Source organism: Theropithecus gelada, chromosome 2 (assembly GCF_003255815.1).
Source record: "Theropithecus gelada isolate Dixy chromosome 2, Tgel_1.0, whole genome shotgun sequence".
NCBI classification, from domain to species: Eukaryota; Metazoa; Chordata; class Mammalia; order Primates; family Cercopithecidae; genus Theropithecus; species Theropithecus gelada.
This window is the reverse complement of record NC_037669.1, coordinates 48,713,886-48,725,674: the sequence shown is the minus strand read 5'-3', so window position 1 is coordinate 48,725,674 and position 11,789 is coordinate 48,713,886. Positions and strand designations below refer to the sequence as shown.

General features: G+C 54.1%; 1 protein-coding gene across 1 annotated transcript in view; it reads right to left on the bottom strand.

Moving 5' to 3' along the window:
* Positions 1 to 462: 462 nt before the first annotated feature.
* EFCC1 (EF-hand and coiled-coil domain containing 1) overlaps positions 463 to 11,789 on the bottom strand; it is a 44,110-nt gene continuing 32,783 nt past the window's right edge. The window contains exons 3-8 of the mRNA XM_025374991.1: positions 10,878 to 11,035; positions 8,609 to 8,753; positions 7,213 to 7,378; positions 4,086 to 4,226; positions 2,296 to 2,365; positions 463 to 1,484 (exon numbers count right to left, since the gene is read on the bottom strand). Coding sequence (XP_025230776.1) covers positions 1,348 to 1,484; positions 2,296 to 2,365; positions 4,086 to 4,226; positions 7,213 to 7,378; positions 8,609 to 8,753; positions 10,878 to 11,035 — 817 coding nt within the window. The 3' untranslated portion in view covers positions 463 to 1,347. The remainder of the gene's footprint in view (positions 1,485 to 2,295; positions 2,366 to 4,085; positions 4,227 to 7,212; positions 7,379 to 8,608; positions 8,754 to 10,877; positions 11,036 to 11,789) is intronic.

Here is an 11,789-nt window from a genome sequence, read left to right as displayed (position 1 = left end):
GGGAGCCTGCCTGGCCTGGGTCCGCAGGCAGCGCAGAGCCTGAGGTGCAGGGCCGGTGGGCTCCGCCCAGATGCGAGGAGCAAGTTGGGCGCATCCCTGCCTGCTCAGACCACCTCCCCGGGGCCAGCGCTGCATGTGGCCCCACGGATCCGGGGGCCCGTCCCATCTAATTGGACCAGGGGTGGGGGTGGCCCTTCTGTGGTGGCCACTGGTCTTGGTCTCTTTTGTTCCATTTCCGGAGGAACCATCTGAAAGTTTCTGGGCCTGTGTTTCCCTGCTTAGGCGTTTGCAGTGGTTCCCTGAGTGAAGGCCAGGGTGAAACCCATCATCTTTGCAGCCCTCCCTCCACCTCCTCCTCTGCCCCTGCCCCTGCCCCTTCCCACCAAGGTTCAGAGCAGACAGGGCTCCCCTGACTCCTGCAGTTTTCCCAGGCATCCCGAGGCTCGGACAGACCCCTGCTGGTTGGGCTCTTACAACACTTAATTTTACCTCCATTTAGCACTGGTTTCACCCCCATGGCACTGTTTGGCAATGGCTCTTTCTCTCTCATGACAGTTTAAGCTAGGTGATACCAGGCATCTTGGCCACTCCTTCCTGCAACCCCATGACGCAGTTCGGGAGGAGCGGCTGGCAGTTCAGGAGTTAGTGTGTGTTCAGGAGCAAGGGCTCCAAGCACTGCATTCCTGAGGCTCCCTGCTGGTTCCACACCTTTGCTCTTGCGGTTACCTTAGATTCTATGCCCTTCCCTTCTCTTTTGCCTAAATCCTACCTGTCTTCTAGAGCTGGTTCAAGGCCAGCTTCCACCAGGGAGCCTACAGTGATTATTCCTTGGAATTCCCGCAGCCTTTCCTAGTCATCAACATTTCCTGGGGTGTGGAGTGCTTTCCTACAGACCAGGTATCCCAAAGGTTGGGCCCAGTCTCCCTTGCAGCAGGCATGCTGGTGGGAGGAAGGAGACAGTGCTGGGAGGGGAGGAGATCCTGAAACCCTGGGGAAGAGATTCGGGGTCAGACTCAGTTAGAAAGTGGGCACCTCTGCCCTGAGGGCAGGGGAAAGATATAGCATCAGGTGCAGGCTGATCCAGCAACTGCAGGGCTTTAATGTGGACTCTGGTGGCAGGAATGCAGGGGCTACGAGGGAATGTGGAGGAGCCCAAGGAAGGGGTGGCTTCCAGGCACTGCAGTGGGAGGCTCTGGGCTTGGGCTCAACCTTGGAAGGAGCCAGCACAGACTCAAGTTCTGATGATGTGATGGTGGTCAGACCAGCTGTCAGTGGTTGGGCTGATCATGGAGGCTGGTCCAAAGGCAGTCAGGCTGAGCAGGGTGCCCACAGGCTGGGCCAGTAACCTCAGCAGGAGACGAGGAGGGGGTTGGCGAGCGCAGCTGCTGCAGAGGCTGGTGCGGAGGGCTGTCTCCTCAACAGCTGGCAGGCAGCCAAGGCTTGGTGCAGGGCATCCAGGATGGCTGCGGGGCTGGGCCTCCCCACTGGAGGGAAACAGCAGGCAGGGAGGGCAGGATCAGTCTGCTTGCCTTCACCCACAGAGCTACTGTTCCTCCTTCCTGAGACCCAGCCACCTTTACCCCCTGTGCCCCTCCCCAGCCCTGCCCAGCTTCCTCGCTCTGTGGACCACCTCTCCCCGAGGACCCCAGAGAGGGGACTTGGAGCACACAATTTCTGATCTCCTCCACGAGGGCAAGGACTGCTCAGGGCAGTGGGTGCACCTAAGCTCTGCCCAGTGGTGCCCGGGGAGGTCAGCGAGCAAAGGGCTTTTGGTTGCCCTGTCAGCCTGTGAAGCCCCGTGAGTCGGGAGCTCGGCCTGGCTGCACCAGGCATAAGCTGGCACTCCTGCCGTTCTGCTCCCTGAGCTTCGTGTAAACACCGGGTCCGCGTTACTGAGTGCTTAAGAGAGATGTCCCAGGCTTGGGCGCGGCCAGCACTTGACCCCTGTGCCTCAGTCTCTTCCTCTGTAGGAAGGGGATAACAACTCATTCCTTCTAGGGCCCTCATAAGGATTCAGGGGTTTAAAAACCCTTGGGGCACCTCCCCCGCATGTGGCTGCAGTGCTGCCGGTGGCGCCCACCCATCCCCTCACTGGGCTTCTGTCTGGCATTTCTGCCTGGGGCTTCTGTGCCTCTGCTCTTGCTAAAAGCCCCTTCAGCTTTCTAAAGCATGCAGGACAGGAATAACATGATTGTTTTGTAGACAAGATGCTAAGGATGAAGCACGCTGGAGTCTCCTCCTCAGGACACCCTCCAGCCACTGCCTGGGCTCTGAGAGACTGGGGTGCTCTCCTACCGTGGGTGGGGTCCTTGAAAGCGTCCAGCGTGCTCAGCAAAATCTTCCCCAGGGCTCTTTTCGATATGTTCTTAAAAAGAAATGGAGACAGGGCTGGATCAGACTGGTTGCTGTGTCCCTGTTCAGCCGATGGGAACTGGTGTCTCCTAGGGGCTTCTGGGCAGCTCCCTGGGGACAGATCAAGCCCCTCCCCAACCCTCATCCCTTCCTGGCCCCCTACCCCTAGGCTGCCCACCCTGTGTTTCCCAGAGACTCTTGGAGGGTAAGTGGGGCAGTGGGCAGGATGCATGCCATCAAAGATCACGTACCTAAGGATTACCATCTGTGCCCAGGTAGACACTGGGAAATAACCCTAAGAGCATTTTTATGCATTTGCTCATTTGATCTTTGCAACAACGTATTTTATTATGCCCATTTTAACCAGCAGAAAAAAGCAATGCTGGGAAAGAAAGCGAAATTTGCCAAAGGCACCCAGCTGGGAGGTGGAGGGGCTGCATCATCTATCCTGAGGCTGCATGGCCCATGGCCTCTGCTGGGAACCACTACCCTTGCCTGCCTGGGCTAGGACTGGCCTCTCGGGGCCCATCCCCAGGTCTCTGCTTGCCCAGGATATGGACACTGGGCTGGACCTCAGCAGCTCCGGGGCCCAGGCAGCCCGACGCACAGGGCACAGCCCACTTCAGAGCCCCACAGACCTGGGTCTTCCTTTCTTTCTAATCCTTATAGCCTTTCCCTTTCATTTTGCTGCATTGGATGGAACCTCTGCTTCGCATAAAAACAGTGATGACAGGCATTCTTGTCTTGAGTCTGATTTTAATTTTAATTTAATTTAATTATTTTTTTGAGGTAAGGTCTTACTCTGTCACCCAAGCTGGAGTGCAGCGGCGCAATCTCAGCTCACTCCAACTTTTGCCTCCTGGACTTCAGCAATCCTCCCACCTCAGCCTCCCAAGTAGCTGGGACCACAGGCACACACCACCATGCCCAGCAAATTTTTTTTTTTTTGTAGAGATGGGAGATGGGGGTTTCACCATATTGGCCAGGCTGGCCTCAAACTCCTGAGCTCAAGCCATCCACCCACCTTGGCCTCCCAAAGTGCTGGGATTATAGGCATGCGCCACCACGCCCAGCCACATCTGATTTTAGGGGGATTCCTCTGAACACGTCACCAGTCAGTGTGAGATCTGCATGAACTATTTGGTTGAGAGCCCTTATCTGGTGAAGGAAGAGCTCTACTATTCTTAATTTGCTGAGGAGTTTTATAATCAAAGGAGATTGAATTTTATTGACTTCCTTTTCTGCATCAATTGAGATGATCATCTGGTCTTTCTCCTTTAATCTGCAATGTGGTATATTTTGGTAATAGATTTTTTGATGTGGTATCATCCTTGAATTTCTAGGATAAGTCCAACTTGGTCATGTTGCATTTCTTTAAACACTGCCAGATTTGGTTTGCTAGTATTGTGTTTAATAATTTTGCATCCATATTTAAATGTCATGTTAGTTTATAATTTTCCTTTCTTGTCTTTCTTCTATTTATCCTCTTCTGGTTTTGAGAACAGAACCAGAAAATGATACATACAAGAATTTTATTAGCTTCTTAAAATGACCTGGGGAGACCCCCAACCCTATTTTTGGTTGGTTCCTCTGAGCCTCCATTTCTGCATCTGTAAAATGGGGTAACAGCTGCCTACTGTGAGGAGAGCCTAGAGCCTGGTGCCTGACACAGGTGGGGCTCCCTCCAAGAGCTCCTTTCCCTTCCCTGAGTGTGGCAGCTCCCGTGAGCCTACCAGGTCCCGGAGCCTCTGCAGGAGCTGCAGCACGTCCACCAGCTTCTCCTCCAGCAGGGACAGCCGCACCCTCTCAGTCTCCACCATCTGCAGCTCCAGCCTCAGGTGCTCATTCTCTTCCACCTTCTGCTGCAACTCTGCCTGGGGAGAGAAGGGGGCTCAGTGCTTACCTTGCTGGCCTCCCCCAGCCTTCCAGGTGACTGGATCAACTACTCCATCTCCCCGAGGCTGGTGCTGAGGCCCAGAGAAGCTGAGTGTGTGGCCTAGAGCCACACAGCGGGTTGGACTGATGTAAAAATTGTGTATTTTGTTTCCTACTCTAAGGACTCCATTCTCCCTTCTCTTCTCTGGTTTTGTTGTATTTTCTTTTCTTTTATTTATTTATTTATTTTATTTTTTTGAGACGGAGTCTCGCTCTGTCACCCAGGCTGGAGTGCAGTGGCCGGATCTCAGCTCACTGCAAGCTCCGCCTCCTGGGTTTACGCCATTCTCTTGCCTCAGCCTCCCGAGTAGCTGGGACTACAGGCGCCCGCCACCTTGCCCGGCTAGTTTTTTGTATTTTTTAGTAGAGACGGGGTTTCACTGGGTTAGCCAGGATGGTCTCGATCTCCTAACCTCGTGATCCGCCCGTCTTGGCCTCCCAAAGTGCTGGGATTACAGGCTTGAGCCACCGCGCCCGGCCTTTTATTTTATTTTTTTTAACAAATTAAGTTTGGTGGGAAGCAGCAGAAACCAATCTGGCTAGCTTACACAGAGAGGAAATTTACAGCAGGCTAGTGGGCAGATCCCAGAATGGACTGGCAGCTGGAGAACCTCAGGAATGGGACAGGGTTGAGACAGTGGGAGTGTCCCAAGCCTCTTATCCAAGAGCCACAGCTGAGAAGGACCCTCTCCAGCCATCCCCATCCCACAGCATGGAGAGTCCCAGGAGAGGGGCCTGGTTGGCCCAGTCTGAGTTATGGGCCCACTCTTGGCCAGGGAGCCACCGAAACCATCAGTCGTACCCAGTAACACTAGGATGCCAGGCAGTCACAAAGTGCTTTGTGGCCCCTGCCTTCTAAAGCAAGCATGCCAGGCACGAGGCAGTCCCTTCCCCGGCACCAGTGGAGGGAAAGAGAAGCAGTGGAAAGTGTGGTGCCCAAGGGCGCTCAGGGTCCACTCTGGGCTTGGGCAGGAGGAGGGAAGGCCCAGTGCCTCTGCTCTCTAGGGATGAGACTGGAAGGCCGGCTAATTTTAGGATCCTCCAAGCCCTGTTTCCTTGAAATGTTCTTAGAAAAGGAGTGGCTATGCCCTTCAGAACTTTGTGACTGCCAGTTTATTTCCTGATGGCCCACAGTACTGCACCCTCCCCAGCCACAAGGGCTACGACTTTCCTGAGGGGTGCCTGGGCAGGCAAGATCAAGGCCTCCAGGAAACCAGAGCGGTGGTGGAGAAAATGTAGAAACAACTTTCAACTTAGGAGACCTGCACAACACAAAAGAGTGCTAGAAACAGGGAGAGCTGTGGCGCATGTTTGCTGAGCACTCACCACAAGTGTTCACCTGTTTGATACATGCAGTATAGTACCATTATTATGCCCATTTCACAGGTGAGGAAACCGAGGCACAGAAAAGTTGAGTAACTTTTCCAAGGTCACATAGGAAATGGCGTCAGGATTTGAAACCCGGCAGCCTGGCTCCAGCACATAACCGCCATGCCGTGCTACTTGGTGTTAGCAGCCTTCTCTGGGGAGTAAGTGAGGGATGCCCCATCCCGGTGCAGGGATTCCACAAGCTGGAGGTGGTGCAGACCCGATCGCACTGGAGGGTTTACATGCAGCCACACCAGCTTGCCCTGTAATGACATTTGACTTTGTTTCCTTTTGCACATTTCAGCAGAATATTTGCATAGTCCTGGTCTTTGTCCAATCTACTGCAGCACTCCAGGGCCTGCTACCTTCTGTCTTGGTCTCTGATTTCACGCACTAAGAGGCTGGAGCCCAAACAGGCCCCTCTGCTCCCTCCTGCCCCTAGTGACTCAACCCCTGGCCTTAGGGCGGACGGTGTGGCAGCCTTGGTTCAAGGGGGGCACACTGGCGTGGATGAGGCATGGGCTCCCAGCCCAGCCCATCTGACCTCTCTCAACCCGTTTCCTACCTCACTGGACTCCTTGAACATAAAGTAAGACAAAGCACATCAGCACCGAGTGTGTGGTTCATGGGTCGTACAAGTCAGCTGGTATCATTTTTAAAAAGTTATTTAAGGAACTAGGACTTCATCAGGCCATGCATAAGTAAAAAGCAGTACAGACTTAGAATTTCATATGTATAAATATAAAACTATGTCAAAACCAGTACGTAAAAGCACAGTGGGCAACAGCTTAGTGAAATGACAGCTTTCAGCAGCATTGCACACTTGGCTACTGTGGAATAGAGAAGTTCCTATAGAGTAGAGAGAATGAGAAATGCGAAGTGGTCTTATTGAAATGGAGACAGCTGGATGCCCGGCCTCCCTCCCCATCTTCTTGCTACCACACTCCCTTTCTTTTGGGAAACTGCCCGTCCTCCACTTCATCTGACTTTGGTGGCAATGCCAATCACTGAACCCGCCCCACCACCACAGGGATTGGCCCAGGGACGGGCACATGAGTGAGATGGCCAATCGGAGTTCCTCCCTGAGATTTCGTGTATTAGGAGTGAGACTCATTTTCCTCTGAGGGCTTCCCAGGTGGGCTGATGGAAGTCTAGGGCTGTTAATGGTCCTGCCTTCCCTTCCCCCATCATATGAAGTAAGCCCTTTTGAAGCAGGGGAAAGTGAGACCACCTCCTACAGAAAAACACAGCAGACAGATGGAGACAATCTGGTCTGAGTCCCTGGACCCAGCTGTGCCTGAAGTCCAGATCATCGTCTTCTCAGCTGCATGTTCCAATAAATTCCTGTTTTGCAATCAAGCTAATTTTAGGTGGGATCCTTTAATTTGCAACCAAAAGATTTCTTATTAAATTTAAATCAGAGGAAATCACCTCCCTCTGGGCCTTGGTTTACTCATTTGGGAATGGGGCACGAGACTTGGCTGCAATCCCTCAGACCCTTCCAGCTGTGAGATCCTCTAGAATTGCTCCAGCCTTTGATCTCTGGGACCTGCTGACCTCCTCCCCAGAGGTCCCCAGGGTCCTCCCACCGCAGCCCTGAGTCCTCAGCTGCTCCACCAGCATGGCAACGCAGGCCTCCAACTCCCCCAGGGTGCAGGCATGGTCGGCACCGCCGAAGTGACCAAAGTAAGTCATGAGCTTCTCCGCCGTCTGGTCATCACACCTGCAGCAAAGGAGAGGGCCCGCATTGCAGGGGCTGCTTCCCAGAGCCCACTCTGTCCAGCCTCGGAGAGGTGGTGCTGGTGTGGAGTCGACCTCCTAAAGCAAAGCCAGGCCACGGCACCTGCCTGCCCAGCACCCTCCCACAGCCCCCACCTCACTCTGAGGAAAAGCCAAAGGCTTCACCTGATCTGCTCCGTGAGCTCTCTGACCTTCCCTCCCACCCACCCACACTCATGCTGCTCCAGCCACAGTGGCCTCCTGGCGGTCCCTCCAACATGCCTCAGCGCCTCTGCACTTGCTCTTCCCTCTTCCTGGAATGCTCTTCCCCCAGCATCTGCATTGCTTATTCCCTCGTTTCCTTCAGGGCTCTGCTCAGAGAGGCATTCCCTGCATCTCCCTGTCCCGCCTCTGTCCCTGCCCCTGTGTGACCCCTCTTCCTCACGCCTGTCACACTCACTAGAGGATCCAAAAGAGGAGGCCACTGTCTGGTTTACTGCAATTTTCCCTGTCTCTCAGATTTTGCCTGGCAAGTAGTAGGTGCTTCATAAGTGCTTGCTGTTGACATGAAGAATTGGTGGTAACAACAACTCCAGAAAATCAACAGCATTTTACCATACAATAATAACTGTTGCCCCCACCAGCGTTCCCACCTCCTGTGCACCAGGCACCTGTTAGGCATTGTATATCTTTGACCTCAAATCCTCACACAGCCTCTGCCACACAAGTGTCACCATCCCATCTTAGAGACGAGAAGACTGAGGTTCGGAGAAGCCAGGTGATTTGTCCGAGGTGTCCCAGGTGTCCTGGGCCTGTCCTCAGTCCCCATGAGGGTGGAGGTGAGGATGAAACAGGGAGCCAGCACCGGCCTGGGGCCAGGCTGGAGAGCTGTGAAAATGGTGTGTGGCAAGGGGTGATGGGTTGGGAAGGGGTCTGAGAGGGACACTAGTGTCTGGGAGTGCCACAAGAGCTCCAGTGCAGGTGCTGGTGAGAAGGCACGAATGGGAATTCAAGCCAGCCACGAGCTGTACCCTGGAAGGTCATCCCACTTCATCCTCTACATACTGGTGGGCCTTCCCACCCCCCCCCGAGGGACAAGGGGACAGAGCCGCAGAGGGGCTGGGAGGTGGCTGAGCTAGGCTAACCAGCCTCCTGGGTGCTCCTGGCTTCCCTGGTCACCTCTGAGTGTGAGAGCCTGAGGCCCACAGTGGCTGACCCTAGACGGGTCACACACCTGCCTCTGCAGCTGGAGAGCCGGGCCAGCAGTGTCTTGGCCTTGGCTGCCGGCATCTTCTGCTCCTCCCGCCACTTCTCCTCCTCCTCCTCCTCCTTGTCAGAGGCGGCCTGGCCCTCCACGGATCGGAATAGCTGCTCGTCCACTGCTGGGGAAGCACAGGATGTGGGGATGCAGGACAAAGGGTGGGGAACCAGGCATCCCTCCCCAGGTGGCAGCCCAAGGGGAGGGCTCTTGTGCCATGTCCCCTCTTGAGATAGCCACCCCCCACGTCCCAGGCTCCTGTGTGGTAAGGCCACCAAGGCTGGTTCTGTCTCCCTGTAATGTGACCAGCCCAAGAGTGAAGCTGGCCAGTCAGAGCCCCTTCCTGGGACTTTACACAGGGACATGGGGAGAAATGTTCTTTTTCTTCTCTTTTTTTTTTTTTTTTTTTTTTTTAAAAAAGAGACAGAGTCTTGCTCTGTCACCCAGGCTGGAGTACAGTGGTGTGATGATAGCTCACTGCAGCCTCAAACTCCTGGGCTCAAGTGATCCTCCTGTCTCAGCCTCCCAAAATGTTGGGATTACAGGCATGAACCACTGTGCCTGACTTCTTCCCTGTTTTCTAAGATGACACAAGCCAGGCCCTGTCTGTGGTCTCAGAGATAAGTGTTATTTCCATTTTAGGCCGTGGCAACCCCAGTCAGGAAAGGCCAAGCCAGTCTCTTAGGAGCTGGGGTGGGTTCCTCAAGGTACGGGCACCAGGATGGACAGATTTTCAGTGCTCAGGGAACTGCAGGCATCTAATGTTTGGAGTAATGTGGAGGAACGGGGTGTGACACATGTGACTGTCTGTGGTCCCCAGTGTTGCTTGGCCTTGACGGTGGGCTCCCGCCTGCAGCAGCATCAGGAAGCCCGGGGGTCTGTGTGGCCCCCTGGTGTTCTGCTGCCCAACCTCAGTCCCCATCCCTGTCCCCAGGGGAGTCCCACTTCCTCCTCTTCCTCTCCACCCAGCTCCAGGGGCACTTGAGTCAGACCCAGCCAGGCTGAGTGCAGCCTCCTCTGCGACTAGTTCAGGAAGGGCAAGGGACCCTGTGGGAGCCACTGGAGTTAGCCCAAGACTTGGACTCAAAACTTGCAGGGAAGAGAAATGCCCTCCATGCTTCTGGCCTGGGAGTTGAGAGGACTGGGCCTGGAGCCGCTGGTGACCATCTTGCCACTATGGGGGGAGTGCCTCCTGTGAAATGAATCACTGTAGAGCAACGCAGGGCCAGGCGTTGAGACAGCGGCGCTGCTGACATTTCAGCTGTGCCTGAAGCTTGCGTGGACTTTGAAGCTACGTGAACCAATACATTCTCTTTTAACTTAAGCCGGTTTGGGCTGAATGATCTGACACTGGGAGACAAACGATGTCCTAACCGATACAGCTGTTTAAAAACAAAACCAGGCTTATGACCTCACCCCCACCGCCCCAGAGAATCACATGCAGAGATCCGGGGTGGGCCTGGGCATCCATGTTTTTCTTTTTTCTTTTTCTTTTTTTTGGGGGGTAGGGCAGGGCCCCACTCTGTCACCTAGGCTGGAGTGCAGTGGCACAATCTCGGCTCACTGCAGCCTCGACCTCCAGACTCAAGTGATCCTCCTGCCTCAGTGCCCACAAGTAGCTGGGACTATAGGCACGTGCCACCACACTGGGCTAATCTGTTTGTATTTTGGGTAGAGCCAGCTTTTGCCATGTTGCCAGGCTGGTCTCAAACCCCTGAACTCAAGTGATCTACCCGTCTCAGCCCCTCAAAGCGCTGAGATCACAGGTGTGAGCTACCACATCCAGCCTGCATCCATGCTTTTAAAGGTGACCCTGGCCACCTGGCAAGTTTGGGAACGTCTCGAGGTATCCTGACCTCCTGATGGCTCTAAACCCCCTAGATTCTCCAGGCCTAGGTTCTTAGGATGATGGGGCTAGGGAAAAGGGCCCCAGCCCAGCCTGGGTAGCTGGTGGGAGTGGGCTCTGTTTGGAGGCTGGTGGTAGCATGGACGCAGACAGACCCCTGAGAGCAGGGCTGACACAGCCTGAGGGACTATGAACCTGGCAGGAAGACTGGGCGCACAGGTAGCATGGATGCAGACAGGACCCTGAGAACGGGGCTGAGCATAGCTGGAGGGACCGTGAGCCTGGCAGGAAGACTGGGCGCACGGGTAGCATGGATGCAGACAGGACCCTGAGAACGGGGCTGAGCATAGCCGGAGGGACTGTGAGCCTGGCAGGAAGACTGGGCACACAGGGACAAACCTTCATCCAGGGCTCTGCTTCCAGAGCTGCTGTCTGACTGCCAGGCTCCCTCTGGAGTGGGGTCTGGGTCTCTGGTCCCAGCATCTTCAGGTTCATTACTCTTGTCTCCTGGCTCTGGGCTGGCTAACTGTGGGGTTGGGAGCTGGGAGTCCTCTGACCTGCAGTGGTGGGAGAGACACAGGCATTGAGGAGGAGAGTACAGGACTCTTCATTCCCCACTGTACATGGGCAAGCTGTCTATGAACAGCCATTGTCACCCTGGCAGAGTCAGCTTCCCACAGTCCAGGAGAAAGTGCTAGATACTGGGATTCCCAGCATCCCTTGCAGCTAGGACACATGCATGGAACCCAGTTTTAGCCAATGGGACTCAAGGCAAAATCTTCTGGAACAGATTTTCATCCTTATAAAAAAAAACTCTACGAAAGGAAATGCCCCTTCCTTCCTGCCTTTAGACATTGTCATACGAGAATGTGATGTTTGGAGCGGCAGCAGCTGTCTTGTGACATGAAAAAATGTCTGAGAGAATTACTGAGTTGTTGAACAAAAGCCCTAATGTCTTTTAGCTGTTGACTTCACCAGCCCTAGGGCCACCCATCTCTGGACTTCTTGTTATAGGGGAATTAAAAAAATTTTTTTTCATTGTTTCAGCTACTTTTTTTTTCTTTCTTTCTTTTTTTTTTTTTTTTTTTTTTTTTTAAAAAAAAGGGTTTTCTTTTTCTCAAAGGCTTATTTCTGTGGAAGCCGAGCTGCAGAATCTGTTATAAATTTAAATTGGAAAATCACTACAAGTGCCATTGACACGTTGGTTATTGTTTTTGCGAGTGACCTAAGGCCACCTCTCGGGGGAGCTGGGGGCTGCCTTCTGAAGCCTGCGCGTCTGCACCGCGTGCCCGGGCCTGAAAGTCAGACTCC